Genomic DNA, 15,916 nt, shown 5'->3' with positions numbered 1-15,916 from the left:
ACCGGGACCCACTTTTTAGAATGAGAATCTGTCAGGACCCACCGGAAGTGATATCATGACTGAAAGTGACATCATCAAGCAGGAAAATTTTTAGCAATCTTAGACTGAAATCCTACCCACACTTACCCAGGAGCAAGTCCCACTTACTATCATTGTTAAAAGCATATACAGAGTAGCCTGTTCAAAGTACAGATCTGTAACATTTCCCCAAATGCAGTCACATACCATGGCAGGATCAAGTCTAATATATTAAAAATAAAATATTGAAATGAATGGGGACGCACCTGAAATTGACTCACAACCCACCTAGTGGGGTCCCAACCCACACTTTGAGAAACACTGCTCTAAACACATGTGAACTCTGAAACTTGGGAATTACTCAAAATAATATCAAGTCCAGTTACTGGAAGCAGTCAGGATTGTTGGTTTGGCTGAGGGGATCTGAGCTGCTGTAAGCTCAGAGAAGGATCAAGTTCAATAAGACCAGACTTTTCCAAAGTGACTTTATTTATAAACAAAAGGTACATTAAATCCCAACTGGGCAGCTCTGCAGTATTTCACTTAATCAAAAGATTACAGAGACCTGAGACAGATAGAGGGCTAAGAAAATGGAAACAGAATAATGAAAAAACCATAGAAGCCAAGTGGCTTATAGCCACCTGACTAGAAGTGGAAGTGATTCTTCCAAAGGAAAGTCAGTGGGGATTTTACTCTGCAAAAGGAAAGTTTTTGTCACTCAAACCATGTACTACAAGATAATAAGCATGTTACATGCCCAGTAAAATCACATTAAATTTAAATGAAATCTAATTGTTTTGCATGAGTTTTAAGAGCCCATTACATTAATTTTAATTTTTACTAAACTTTCAACATACAATAATGAGCAGGTTGGAGCATTGAAGTACTATCCCCACATATATTTATTAATTCCAGCAGAGTTTCTCAGAATTCCCACTGGTATCTTCAGCATGAAGAAATATACTCAAAGCTATGCTAAGCTGTCATTTTTCATCAGCCCGGAAAGAAATGGAATTGGGAATTTGAAATATCCAAAACAAAGTGCACAACCAAAGACAAGTGTACAACCCACCCAGCCCACTTTAGAATTTCAGTCCCTCTGAGTATACAACAGGCATTGGGAGGATATTTGGATGCAGGTCATAATACCTTCAATGACTTACTTCCTCACCACTTTCTTACTTTAAATGCTCTGTGAGATGACGTGATCAAGTGCTTCAGTTTACCACTTCAGGAGGAGTTAGATGTTTGAATATTAACTTGTAGAAAAGTACCCTTTTAAAAATCAAGTATCATGATATGGAGAAGAGTTTCAACTAGCTTTCTTTGTGATCAAGAACATTCCCAGGCCCCCACTTGGATGCATTCAACATGCAAATGCAGCCTGAAGTGCTATAAACCAAGGGAAGCTTTTCCATAGACCCAAACGCACCCTTTTTAAAATAGCAAAACACTGTTTTTGACTTGAGAACCAGTTATTATAAACACAGCTTCCTTCATGCAGTGGTTCATGGTTACCTTGATCAGGCATATATTGCCCTGTATTATTACCTTGTTCAAATCAGGTCAAAAATCAGATTTTTTTTTTTTAAACGATAGCTTTATGTTTCTGTAGATATTGACCAGAATTGACATTCCTGGTGTAACTTAAGAGGATGGCAGCCCATTCCTATTTTTGCTGCTGCAGCTATGCCGAGTGGCCCACGCCATATCCAGTGCAAGTTAGGAGCAGGAAGAAGGTCCCCTTACTTCATATTGAGCCCCAGACTTTTTAATGGGGCTACTCAGATCTGTGCCAGCTAATTCACAGATCCATGCATGTCCAAGTTACAAGACCAGGAAGGACTGGAGGTGAAGATATGGTGGAGGTCTCCTCTGCCAGTCCCGCTCCCCCTTCTGAGCCTGTCCTAATCCCCATTTCACCCTCCTCCACCTAGAAAAACCCCTCCCTGCTTCCATTCCATTCTTCTCCCATCTCTGCACCGCTCGTCACTACACTTACCTCTGCCGGAGGCCAAGGGTCTACTTCCTGCCAGTGCTGCTTACAAGTGAGGTGTTGCAAACTTGCTTTATGACACATTTGTGACAGCTATACCAGCGCAGCTACTGCTGTGTTGGTGCTAGTGATAGGATTGCAGTCTGAGTTTTGAATCAAGGCTTCCCTGGTTAATATCTTGCCTCTGCCATGAACTCACAAGTTGAAACTAGACAACCCCTCCTTCTCAGCCTCAGGTCCTCCACTGCAATATGGGAATAATAATACTTACAGTGTTGTAAGGATCGTCATGTTATCCCAAGTTAACATGAAGTGCACACTCAAAAAGGCACTGTAGAAATGCTATTATTGCATCAACTATACTATGTCAAGCATAATAGCGGTTTAATCAAAGCTGAGTGCGACAACTTCAATATCCTGCCAGAAAAATATGCAAAGATCATTAGGGCAAGTTAAATATACAGTAATTTGCAAAATAAAGCAATTCAGGGTAATAAACATTTTTCTTCATGTAGGAAATGGAAGCGAATGATTTTTTTAAAAAAACATTCTGTTTTTCCAGCACACATTTCAAATTGGCAGAAAAGCCATCAAATGTAAGAGGTTAGAAATATGGCAAACATCTGAAAAAGAATAAGCAAGCTGTTCACTTCTCTAATTAAATCCTTGCTTTCATAAAACTCCTTGCAGGAATATCAAGACCAAATCAGTATTTACATAATATAAGTGTAGGTTCAACTGTTTAACAGCCTGCTAACAATATTATTGTGATTTCATTTGCAGAGTGTTTATTGTAATGTTTCATGAATGACTGAATCCACTGAGCCTGATCCAGGCTCCCTGTAGACAGATCTCTGTGAATGTGGTCTCTGCATTAAAGGGAGTGTGTAGGAGCTGATTCATACTACATCTGGTCTACTTACATATGCCCAACAAATGATTAAAGCACCCAGGGTTGATTGTTTCTAAGCCTTGCTTGTCTGGTTGGAACACAGAATATAGACCTATCTCTGCTGCCCCTCCCCATATGAGACCAATAATTTTTAAGCCTGACCTTTCAAACTATTTGTTTGTGTGCATGGTGATGGTCACTCGTAGATTATTTGAAAAGGTCTTAACTGATTGCAGTGGTACATGTTTTCATGCAGCAAGTAGGGACTGGAAGCAGTTCCAAAAAGCAATTTCAGAAATAAAATATTCTGAAGATCATCGCATTTGGAGCAAAAGTTGTCAAGAAGCAGGATGACCAGATATCCTCTTTTTCCAGGACATGTCCTCTTTTTTAGCTTCATGTCCTGGAAAAGAACGTAAATGTCCTCTTTTCCCTATGAGCAGGCAGCACATAGCCTTCTTGCAATTAACAAATTATATGCAATAAATTACATGGAATATAGTTTTAAATTTAAGCAATATAGTGTTTAAATTAACCACATGAAATTAATATACAAGTGTTTTTAGTTTTTATTTTATCATGTCGTCCATTTTTCTTGGATGTCCTACATTTTGGGGTGCCTGGTCCTCTTTCGCAGTTAAGGCATGTGATCACCCTGTCTGTAAGGAAGAAAATGGGGGTCTGCTTGCAGCAATCATGGTATACACAAAAGGGCAAGTACTTACAGCCACGATTTCTCTTATGTGACTAGGTAGGCGACCACAGCAGATCAAAAATATGACCACAACTACCTCTGTTTTAAAACATGTCAATGGGATTTGGTAGACATCATGATTCAAAAGAAACACTTTACACAATATATATAGTTCCATTTTAATTCATTTCAAAATGTAAGTAGCTTTCCAAACAAAAGGTATACTTTTCTTCATGACATACATTAGGAGTTTCATCAGACACGTTGAGTGACTATTGAACTTTCCCACAGTTCTTTCAGCAGGCACAGCTCTTGGGCAGCCATGTTCCAGACTGCCTTCTGAAAACGTTCAGTGCTACAGATATTTTGCAATTAATACCGTTTTAAGCAGCGTCAGTTCACTTCAGCATGGGTTTCATGTCAGCACTGCACCAGGGTGGTAAGTATTTTCGAGGATGAGCATCTAATCAATCCTAAACCATGTCTGTAAAAGAAAAGATACAAAACATACATTAATATGGATGGCGTTAAATGACACTTCCTGTAACTGATCAGTAAAACTCTATTGCAGCTGAGTTTGCAACAGTTAGGACTGATAACAACCCCTTCTGACTGGGTAAGAGGCACTTTTTAAGTGGGTGCTTTTCTTTTATTTAGTGGGGGGAGGATAATTAGCCCTCCTCACCCCAGCACTGTCTTTTCTAGTGGCTGTCTGCTGGTGTTCTTTTGCATCCTTTTAGATTGTGAGCCCTTTTGGGACAGGGAGCCATTAGTTGTTTGTTTGATTTTCTCTGTAAACCACTTTGTGAACTTTCCGTTGAAAAGGGGCATATAAATAAATAAATAAATATAATAATAATAATAATAAATTATTATTATTATTATTATTATTATTATTATTATTATTATTATTATTATTATTATTATTAATCAATCAGCTGGTAAAACCTCATCCACACAAAACATCTGCCTGGCATCTAGGTGTAGATGAGGTACCAACGAAGGATGGACACTGTGCCAATTATGACAATCTTCTGTAATTCAACTGGTGTTATTGCCGGGGTGTCCAGTTGTGCCAAGTACTCATAAAATTGTGTTGATATTGTCCCTAGGGCACCAATTGCTTTCGGCAGCACTTTTACATGCTTCATCCAGATATGCGTCAATTCTATGCACAGGTTGCGGTATTTGGATACTTTCTCCTGTTCTTTCTCCAAAATTTGTGAGTTGCCAGGAATGGCAACATCTATGCTTAACATGCACCTGGCTTCTGTGATGGTAATATCTGGAGTATTGGCCTCCACGCATCTGTCAGTCTGTATCCGAAAGTCCCACAGGATTTTGACTTCTTCATTTTCTACTACCCTTTTTATCTGGTGTTGCCACTTCTTTTCTGATGTGGGTATGTTGTACATTTTACATAAGGCCCAGTGAACTAATTTTGCCACAATATTGTACCATTCTTTATAATTGGTGTTGGCTATTTTGGGACATTCGCAAATTAGATGATTGTTTTGTCCCATTTTTTGCATAAACGACATTTACTGTCATCACTGGTGCCTTGTATTTTTGTCTTCATTACATTCATTTGCAGAGCCTGATCTTGTGCAGTAGAATCAGTCCTTCAGTCTCCTTCTTGATGGTGCCTGTTCTTAACCGTACCCAACTCAAGCTGTTAGTGCTCTCGCCTTCTATACCTTTAATGAATTGTCCATGTAACGGCTTTTCTCTCCAGCTGTTGACCCATTTTCATATTCTTGCTTTTTGTACTCCTCTTTGCTTTCTGTAACTTTCATCAGATTTTCCAGCTGAACTGCTTTTATCAACTTTTCCAAACTTCTTGTGATATAGTCATTCGGTATAGTATATACTATAGTATAGCCTCATTAGTGAATGGTTCAAGCAGCTTCCTCATGAGGAAGCCTACACCATGGCTTCCTCATGTGGAAACTGCTTGAACCATTCACTAAAGAGGCTATGCCGTGTCTCCAAAATTAGACGTGACAGGGCAAAACGGGTGCCATTTTTGGAATTGGCACCCCAAATATACCCAGGAATTGGTGAAACGTTTAAGGAAGCAAAATGTGTGTTGGCCTGTGTTATCTGTCTGTAACAAGAAAAGTTATAAATTAGGTTGAGAAAGAAAAGAGAATACCTGCTCTAACTTGTAGACCAAGCATCACATAGTGGAAGCCTACATTTAAAAGAGAGGAACAAGTAAGTCAAATCAAAAGAATGGCTAAGCTAACCTAATGGGAATTCACTGCCATTGGAAGGGTGGACACAAGGTAGATGAGAATCTATTTTTTGATTGCTGCTGGATGATTTAGAGTAGATCAGCAAGGTTTTCTGGCTGCTAATTGTTTCATAATAGCAACAACAAGAGAGACTTTTCTCCACAAGTTGGACTGTTAAAATCGCTGATCTGTAGAAATTGAGAAGACTTGAATTTGCAGGTTATCCTGCAAATGGTTGATGGGGCACAATATGTAATTGGCTCCACTCCATAAGTTACCATTTTGCAACTCTATGCCAAGCCTATTACTTTGTACCCAACTCCACTTGGTGGACCTTGGGGTTCTAGCCAAAAACCAGCCCTGAAGTCTGCCTGCCCCCCTGCCATAGGATGCTATGATGGCTGTTTAGCTTTTTCCAAGAAATAGACAAACATATATCAGTACTAGAGGTTGATAAGTGGATACTGCTTTTGAAAAGTAAAAGTGCAGATCTCCTGGCATGCTCACAATATGTATCTGTCAGGTGCTGGGGATTAACAGCAGGGGATGGCATCACACCTTGTTTGTGAATCATCCTGTTGCAGTATGGCTGCTGTGGAAAGGCCGGGAGCTAAGCTAGATGGACCATTATTCTCACTCAGCATGGGAGATCTTATGACTTCAAGAAAAAGGCTAATACTTAAGGGAATTGAAAGTATTACCATCTCCGAAGACAGGCTGAAGTCATAAGGAACAAGCACATTTTAAGAAGCAAGATTTACTTTGAAATCTTTTAAAACATTCTTATACAAAACCTTATATTCTTATGGCTGAGCCTCTCTCCCTAAACCATGTAGGAGGAATAATTAGAAAATATTATCTTAATAATATGAAAATGGCAGCCCCATTGAGTTCCTCCGTCACCCTCCATACCTTACAATAAAACAGATCCTGTGTTCTTATATGATGACAGCCTGCATACAATACATTTTCCCCATCATGGCTCTGCAAAGCTGGCTGCCACTAGCAGCAGTGGAAAACGCATACTGTAATAGTGTAAGGACGTAAAGCTAACAGCACAGTCCTGGACTTCTCAGAAGCAAGTCCCTTTGTGTTCAGTGTGACTCACTCCCAGGAAAACGTGCACAGGATTGCAGCCTAACCACCCAATTCTCTGGGACTGCTGCATCACCAGAACTTGTGCTACAGTGGAGTGGCGTGGTCTGCAGCCGTCACAAGACTCACCATTCCACACAGCTGGGTCACTGCCACAAGCAGTGTGGCCATGCACCATTGGCCTACAGGAAAGCCCTTGACACAGGGGGTGGGTGGACAGAATGGGGTGTCAAGGCTGGGAAGGGGGTGGTACTGGTGGCAGCAGCTTCACCAATATCCTGTCTTCCTTCCTGGCCTTGATTCGCCTTCCTGGATCGAACTTGCACCAGCAAAATTGATGGCGCAGGTCAAAGTGGACCATCATGGCAGAGGAGCCTTACCCTCAGGCAAGGGGGAACAAATGTTCCCTTATCTGATGTGACATCTGGGACTCCCTCCTCCTAAATGCAGTGTGCACTCCAGCTGCATTGGTAGGAGGCAGAGGTTAGATAGTACTGGGCTTCCCATTATTTTGAGGAAGGGACTTCATATTGCGCTGCTATTTTTGTGGCAATCACACGTTGTTCTTTTTTGTAACATTGAGTTCCACCCTAAATGTTACAACTTAAGCATCACAGCCATCAGAACTTCATTCTCTTTAACCAAGATGTCAATATGTGTTAACCAACACAGAAAAAGAATGGCTTTTCGGGACTGCAATGCCTCCACAGTGATAAATCAATTTTACCTGTTTTTTGGCTACAACAGAGCAAAATACTAGCTCTGTGTTGCAACTTTGTGAAGAGGGTAGGATTTTACACAGATGACCTACAATTATTTTAGAGATCCTGCAGTTTAAAGACAAGATGCACTAATTCATTGATCGAAAATAATACGTATCTACGAGGGTGTTATAAGATAAAACATTTATGCGCAAATCCCTCTGAAAAATGTTTCTGTACCCAAGATAATACAGCCTGAATTCTTATGGCCTTGAATGATTATGCTCATAACGATTCAAACAATCAGACAACAGCACAGCTTGTTGTTAATGGCAAATATCCCTTCAGAAAGGCATTGTAAATGGATTCGATTTCAAAGTACAGAATAGAAAGCATACCAACCACACTGATTCTTAGCTGGGTTTTGCAAGAACATGAGCTAAATCGTCTCTGAGTACATAATGAGCTCTGCTGTGGGCGCTTGCGTGGTCTGGAAAGACTCTCTTGCTCGATTCCTGGTTCTCTTCAGAGGATTGCAGGTCAGCCTCATTTTGTTCTCTAGCTGAACGAAGCTGTAAAATTTGCATTTTAAAAGGACACAACACAGGCGTTTGTTTTGAACCCAACATAGACACTTGTTTGTCTGCTTGCTCTTGTAAAAGAAAAACTGGTGCTCAGCAGTGAGATCAGGAAAGAATAGAACAAATGACAGAATTTGTTTTCCCTACTACTTTCTCTTGTTGGAATGAACACAGAAAAGTATCTCATCACCTTTGTCTTCAAAGCCCGCAACTTCCCAGAGTCTGTGGCTGACATTTTCCAGTATAAGAATATACCACAAGCTCTGTGAGTCACATAGCACAGGCAGTGCACTCCATGTTATTATGTAGTTCAGTGCACAAACTACCTGTACATGCTTCTTGGACAGAAGGCCTTTCAGAATTATCTTATGGTTGGTTCACTAAAAATGACTAAGGAATTTAGAAAACATCATGTCTACAGCTGTAATTAGTACTGCTGCTGCTACAACACAATATAACCCTACCAATGTGAACGGTGCACAACACTGAATGATATGAATGGTGCACTACAGGGTACTACAGTGCACTATGAAGTACAAACAAAAAAGCAGGTCTCTGCTCTGAGGACTGTACAATCTAAAATTTTATTGTAGGACAGGCAGTAGAGGAAGAAGAAAAGCAGAGCAGAAGTCAACTGAGAAAGAATATATGTACATCTTGAAACATCAAATAAAACTATAAGCCCAGATTCTAGTAATATTTATCATTTAACAAGTTTCTAGTTCTCATGGTTACACAGAAAAAGCTGAGGACGAGTCTGAAAAGTTTAGGGGTGGAGATTCAGTCCATCCCATATTTCTCTAACAAAAGAAATTCATCCCAAAAAAACAGAAGTTTTAGGACATCTGGTAAGTAAGGAAATCCATTGAAACATAACTGTTCTCCACATGGCACTAGAACAGGGGTGCCCAAACCCCGGCCCTGGGGCCACTTGCGGCCCTCGAGGCCTCTCAATGCGACCCTCAGGGAGCCCCCAGTCTCCTACGAGCCTCTGGCCCTCTGGAGATTTGTTGGAGCTCACACTGGCCTGACGTAACCACTCTCAGCACGAGGGTGACTGTTTGACCTCTTGTGTGAGCTGTGGGATGAGGGCTCCCTCCACTGCTTGCTGTTTCAAGTCTGTGATGCAGTAGCGGCAGCAAAGGAAAGGCCAGCCTTGCTTTTTGCAAGGCCTTTTATAGGCCTTGAGCTATTGCAAGACCGTCATTCATTCATATAAGTTCATCTTTAATATATTCATTTACGTAAACTTATGTAAATTTATTCAAATTTTAAACGTAAATTCTTTTTTTTTACCCGGCCCCCGGCACAGTGTCAGAGAGACAATGTGGCCCTCCTGCCAAAAACTTTGGACACCCCTGCACTAGAACAAAGAAGGTGCCAGTGATTCACTTCTCAGGCTACTGAAACAACACAAAGCGTTGTATTCTAAGAAGCACACACAGAAGTAAGGCAGCATTTCACATTGTTTCACATGCAGGTTCATGATCACACAAAGAAGATATTGCACAAGTATGCATTTGAAAGTTTACATCTGCCATTTCAATGCTGTGCAATGCGTTATGCAATGCTTTGTTGTACAAACACAAAGTTCTGGTTGGAATTCCATTCAAATTTCTGTGCAATTCCACCCTGTGCTGTCACTTCTGTGTGTGCGAGTCTCCTTATGCAACCAGAAGGATAACTTAGGATACAACCCCAAACACTTGGAAGAAAAAAGACTCCATCACCAGCCTGGTCTCACTAGTGTCAGGGCAGCACTGAGAGCTGCCGTTCCTCTGTAGAACCAGTTAAGATCTGAGGGCTCAGCCTAAGCCTATGGGCAGCCCAATCCTATCTTTGCCAGCACCCATGGCTACAGTGGCGCAAAAATGGCGACTGCTGTATCCTGTGGGTGCTGGGCTAAGCTCCGTGAGTCTCTGTGCAATAAGGGAAGATTTGCTCCTTTTCACTAGGCTCCTTTTTTGAAACAAGAACCCCCCCCCACCCTGTAGAGGGGCATTGTGCGAGTGGCTTCTAGACCATTTTAAAACGTATTTGCATAGGCAGTATAGGAATCATAGCCAAGGATTGCACGTCTCTGGGCATAATCTGTTTTGTCATTGCTAAAGACCTCAGTTGCATATAAGGGATATCTGTCATATATGGAATTTAGCAGGCAAGGTTTCCAGGTCACAGGGGTTGTCTTGCCAGGCAAGTTACCAATTAGCCACCTTCCCCCAGACCTCCATTCGTTTATCAAAGGGTGAAACAGCTCCTGTATGTAAAAATTAAGCAACTTCTGGTTGGAGCAACCCAGAGAGAGGATAAGGGATCAGAGGGCATGTCATTGCCAGCTTACCAAACTAAGGCCACAATCCTATACACATTTACATGGGAGGAATCCCATTGGACTCAATGAAGCTTACCTCCAAGTAGACATGCATAGGATTGTGCTCTAAATGTATTGCCAACTGTTACCCTGCACATGCCCGATCTCATCTGATCTCAGAAGCTAAGCAGGGTCAGGCCTGGTTAGTACTTGGATGGGAGACTGCCTGGGAATACCGGGTGCTGTAGGCTTATACCATAGTCTTTCGAGACTGAAGGTTGCCAACCATTAGAACAGTTTTCATTGACCTCCCATGTTGATGCTTTTATTCTTTTTCTTGTGTCTTTTATGCAGCTTAACTTGTTTTGTGGTTTTATTGAATATGTTATTTATTACATTGTTGTAAGCTGACTTGAATCATATTATTTGAGAAAAGCATTTTTAAATTAAAGTAGTAAAGAGACTATGCAACAGGATGAAGTTGGCACACATGCCCCGGGACTGTTAAAGAACATGGCTTTTGTCATGTGTGTCTTATATAATTGTTTTTCTTCTACAGCATATCCAGAAAAGCAAATTTTAATTATCATTCATAACCTTGGGTGCATTCAGAGAGTGGAAGTGCCGTTATTACCTCTTGATAGCTGAGTGCTTTGTTTTCAGGAATAGGCACGATTGGATGAGGGGGCTGCAAACAAACAGAAAAGTCAATAACGTTACAAGATAGTTCAAGGAACTCGGAGTGGCATATAATGAAAAGCGTCTGGCGTTTTAGAAATGGAGGTCAGTACAATAAAGATAAATGTTTGTTTATCATTTACCATACAGCCCCTCAGGATTTCCACTTTGCCTTTTGATGTCTTTGTGTGATTCACGAAGTGCCCATCATGATGACGGCGCTTTGTATGGGTGGGTGGGTGAAGGGCTTGTTTAGAGCAAAGATTTTTCTCAGGAACGTGTGTGTTGTGTGTTCCAATCTGCCTTGCATACAGAGACACAATAGACTCTCACCCTTTGCAGGTTCCCTGCCAGTGAATGCCAGGCCACTCAGTGAAGAGCGAAGAATGCGGGAGGCCACATTTCCAAGTAGAGAAATGGAACTGGATAAGCAAGAATTTACCGATACCACTGGGAAGGTTTCCATTATCAAAAGTTTGATTCCTTACTTGTTTTTGTTGTTTTGTTAATCAGTCATAGTTTTTCCATTTTCTCACATACCTTTTCTTGCCTTTTAAAATTTGTTTTTGCAATGGATGCTACCTGTGGCCATAGCAGAGAGCAGAGGTCATCTGCTCAGAGGTCATACCTGTCCTTCAGGTATCTGTCATTTTATTTTCCCACAGTGCTCCAGGCTTCATTACAACAATGTTGTAATGAACACACAAAAGGTAGTCAGAGACTACCATTATGGTGCCAGACAGTTCTGTCTACAAATTTAGTTTAAGCCTTTACAACATCTGAAAAGAGCCTGCCCCCTTTCTCTCACACTCTCCTTTTTGCTGGGTCCTCAACTGTACATACAGACTCCACACGCACAGATTGAGGTGGAATGCTTGCAGGGACTGTACCCACAGCCTAGTGAACCCACACAGATGGGGGGGGAGCCTGACATGGCACTTTTGCTTCCCCATTCACTCTTCCCTTTTGAACAGCTGAAGTGAGCTTCTCTTTCTGTTCTTTCTCAGGCAGCATTGTGGGTGACTGAGATGTAATATAACAGCGAATCCACATGACATGGGCAGCCCAATTCTCACTTGTACTGGAAACAGGCAGGCTGGCATGCCTGTACTGAATCCAGCACAAGCTTGGGGCCAAAAGCAGTGCAGCTCAAGGCAAGGGGAATCACTTCTCCTCACCCCATGTTGCACTGCAGCAGCCCCAATGGGTCTAGTCAGATCTGAGCCACCTCAGCTGTCCCAGTTCTTTCACAGGTGGGATGCTGAGCTTTTAAGAGTCCAGTCCTATGCATTTCTACTCAGAAGTAAGTCCCATTCCAGTCAATGGGGCTTACTCCCAGGAAAGTGTGGAGAGGATTGTAGCCTTGCTGGGCTGTTTTGTTTCTGTAGGCTGGAGCACAGAGAGCCTGCACCATGGGGGGGGGGGAAAATTCGGCAAACATTCCCTGGGTTTTTTAAATCGATCCCCTCTGCTGCTACAGCACCTGCCCCTGTGTGTGTGTGTGTGTGTGAGAGAGAGAGAGAGAGAGAGAGAGAGAGAGTGAGGAGAGAGAGAGAGAGAGAGAGAGAGAGCAGGACAGCGAGCTCCACCTTACTGCACATGCTCTGGCTATAGAGGTTTTCTGCCCCCCACTTCCCCTCTTCAGCCTCTTTGCTGGCTCAGGGGCTCCAAGAGTGTTACTGTTCCTTGGCAAGGGGAACCTCTTCCATGGCTCCAGGGCTATTTCCCTGTCTGGTTGAGGTGGAGCCTTTTTGCAGTGTTTTGGGCTGCCTGGAAACAGAGTGAGACGCCAGCGCAGGGCAAAGGAGGCAAAGTTGTGTGTGACTTTCAGTTCCCCCCCACCCCCATTCGAGTTGAGACAAATCCACAGATAAAAAATCTGTGGATAAATAGGTTGCACCTGTTCAAAGTTCAGGTCTGTAACAGTTCCCCAAATGTAGTCACATACCATGAATACTGTGTTGTTGGGCACCTTGAATGCCTCCCTTGCAGAAGAAGAAAGGCAGGATACAAATACTTTGTATAAATAAATAATACCTCGTCCTGAGGACAGATCTTGGGGGCTTTCATTCAAATTCCAGGTAAGCCATTCAAATACGGCAGGTGGCAAATCATTGTCTCTCAGTTTCAGTTGCCCCCCAAAGGATGATCACACAAGTGATGTTGTGGAGATGAAAAAGAATTGTGAAGCACTTTACTGATTTGCAGTTTTGTCCTAGCAATGTTTATTTAAATGTCAGCCCTACTGATGTGAGATAGAATCATCTACAAATAAACCCCATTATAGCTGTTCCTTAAGTTTATGTATAATAGTTTTGTGTTTTTTTTAATTTACAGGTGAACTGTCCCAAAAATGTGGATCTCTTTAGCACTACAGAACAGCTGGGAAGCGAGATCTCTCACCTTATTATACAAAGCGTTACGATGGTAAGGACTATAAGAATGGTCATGGACATCACCAAAGATGGAACCCAAATGGCTGAATGGTCCAGGACTTAGTGAGTCAGCATGAGAGATGGACTGAGGATGTAATGGGGACTTAGGAGAAAGGTTCGTTTTAGTAGGAATAAAAGGATGAAAATGAGAAGAGTCCTGGAAGAAAGAGAAGTAGACAAAGAGATTGGTTAGTGGACACTGTAAGAGCAGAAGCCCAATTTGTGTGAATTCCAGAAGAGTAATAATTCATGTGTTATTTCAGTACGGTTTGCTCATGTTGCTATGCGACTATAAACAGATGATGAATACACAGTTCATGAACACACAATTCACAATTTGAGAGGGCTCATTTTTAAAAACCTCATCAACATGAAAATCTACTTTGTTGCCTCAGTTTATTTTAAAGGGATACAATTGTTTTAGTTACTTGGTTAAGGGCGCAATCCAGCCCTTGACTTGGGCCAGCGCAAGTCCCTTGCACAGGCCCAGGAGGGTCACAAACATGCCTCCTCTGGAGGAAGCTGGGCCGGCACGCAGAGAAGCACCGTCCTGCTGAGGCCAATGAAAGGCTTCCTCTGCAAGGCTTGTGTCAGCCTGGCTAGGCTGATGCAAGCTTCTGAGGTAGGTGGGGGTGGGTGGGTAGGAGGCAGGAGGGAGTTGTTCCTGAGCGGAGGGAGGGTGGGCAGTGGGTGGCCCCAGGGGTAGGGCTGGGATCCGGCAGTTATGTCTGGAGTAACTGATGAATGGTGCATTTCTTACACGACGTTTGTGATCTCCTTGTGTCTTGTTCAGACCTGGTCTCTCATTCATGCCCTGAATTATTGCAAATCACATATGGCAGCCTTTGATCACCATTGAGAAGCTGCTAGTAAGTAGTACAATAGTAGATTTGCGGATGGAGGCTAGTCCTGAAGGAACTCTTGAGTAATCATACCTTTATTAACTTATGCATTTTCTAATGTCTTGTAACCACAGGAAACTTAATGCACTTGAGAGCTACACTTGCATAAGCCATTTCTGAAAAGCCCAAAGCCCAACATTTTGATCCCTGTTGCATATATGCAACATTGGGCAGAAATGGCTTAAACCTAGTGATTCTATGGAATTCCACACATGTAAATTCTATAGCGGATTGTGGCCACCATGTAGAACTGAAGATAATGGCTCTTTTTCTCTCTTTTACTCAAGTGCATACTGACCAATTTTCCAGGTCATTTCATATACTTTTAATTTTATAGGTAAAAACTATAGAGGGGTATATTTCCTCCTCATTCAAGCATTCCAATCAGTAAATTGTTTAAACTACTGTGCTAACGCAAGGAATAAAATTTAATGTTGAACTGGGGAACCAAAGAAACATTACCTGTTCTGTTTCAGGATCACTGCTTTCTTCTAGGTACTTTCTGAATGGGTTTGGTTGGATCTGATCTTCTTCTTTTAATATCACTTTTGCTTTCACAGTGGTTGGGCGGATGACACCAGGCTTTGTCTAGTTGTGTTAGATGAAGATATATTTCTTCATTAAAAAAAAAATCTTTTCAAAAGTGTTGGCAAAACTACAATTATTGTGAGATATTCACTTTCCAGATACAATATACTATACAGATGCATTCCTGGTTGTCACTAGATATCCGTCCTTGCCCAATCCAAGGATTGTCACCTGTGAAAGGGGAACTCCTCCATTCTTCCATTCAGTCTCATATATTTCCCCATTTTTTGTTTACATTCCTGACTGAGATTGCCAATCCCTTAGCCCAGTGGTTTTCAAACTGGGGCATTGTGATGCCCCAGCCTGAAGGCCCTGGTCTCTTTCCCCTTAAGGGGCCAGGGCAGAGACGAAGCAGCGACACAATCCCCAAGATTGTGTCACTCAGGGGGGCTACAGAGACTAGGATCCACTCACCAGTCCCTGTAGCAGCCATCCTGGGGTGCGGGGAGCCCTGCGCAAGTGTCTACCCAGCTTGTCAGATTATTATTAAGCTTGTCAGATTATTATTATAATAATATAATAATAAGATTATTATTATAGTCTGAGAAGCAGAAAGTCCTAAAGCCTGAATTTTACTGGAACCTTCTCTGTAGGAGAGACACCATGACGCAAAAAACACTTCCTAGAAATATAAAAAGTGACCCTGGAGACCCCTACTCCCCAAAGAAATATCTGTTAATTCCTGTATGAGAAACAGGGTGGTGAAGGAGAGCTTTCACCAGACATTGCCAACACACTTTTAAAACTGATGTTCACAGTCATAAGGTCTAGAAACTTGATTTTTAACA

General features: G+C 41.9%; 1 protein-coding gene and 1 pseudogene across 7 annotated transcripts in view; one reads left to right on the top strand and one right to left on the bottom strand.

Moving 5' to 3' along the window:
• Positions 1 to 489: 489 nt before the first annotated feature.
• MLIP (muscular LMNA interacting protein) overlaps positions 490 to 15,916 on the bottom strand; it is a 58,484-nt gene continuing 43,057 nt past the window's right edge. For 3 of the 7 annotated variants that reach the window (XR_010793580.1, XR_010793578.1, XR_010793582.1), the window contains 6 exons: positions 15,003 to 15,128; positions 13,607 to 13,795; positions 11,160 to 11,213; positions 8,032 to 8,205; positions 5,756 to 5,794; positions 490 to 4,084 (listed from right to left, as the gene is read on the bottom strand). Coding sequence is in view for 2 of the 7 variants with exons in the window: in XM_066612414.1 (XP_066468511.1) it covers positions 8,047 to 8,205; positions 11,160 to 11,213; positions 13,607 to 13,795; positions 15,003 to 15,128 (528 nt within the window). In the remaining 5 variants the exon portion in view is untranslated. The remainder of the gene's footprint in view (positions 4,085 to 5,755; positions 5,795 to 8,031; positions 8,206 to 11,159; positions 11,214 to 13,606; positions 13,796 to 15,002; positions 15,129 to 15,916) is intronic. The other 4 variants (XR_010793579.1, XR_010793581.1, XM_066612414.1 and 1 more) reach the window with 4 other exon arrangements.
• LOC136637028 (5S ribosomal RNA) lies at positions 10,663 to 10,776 on the top strand (annotated as a pseudogene).

This window comes from Tiliqua scincoides, chromosome 1 (genome assembly GCF_035046505.1).
Source record: "Tiliqua scincoides isolate rTilSci1 chromosome 1, rTilSci1.hap2, whole genome shotgun sequence".
NCBI classification, from domain to species: Eukaryota; Metazoa; Chordata; class Lepidosauria; order Squamata; family Scincidae; genus Tiliqua; species Tiliqua scincoides.
Note: the sequence above shows the minus strand (reverse complement) of the source record. Positions and strands in the feature narration are given on the sequence as shown.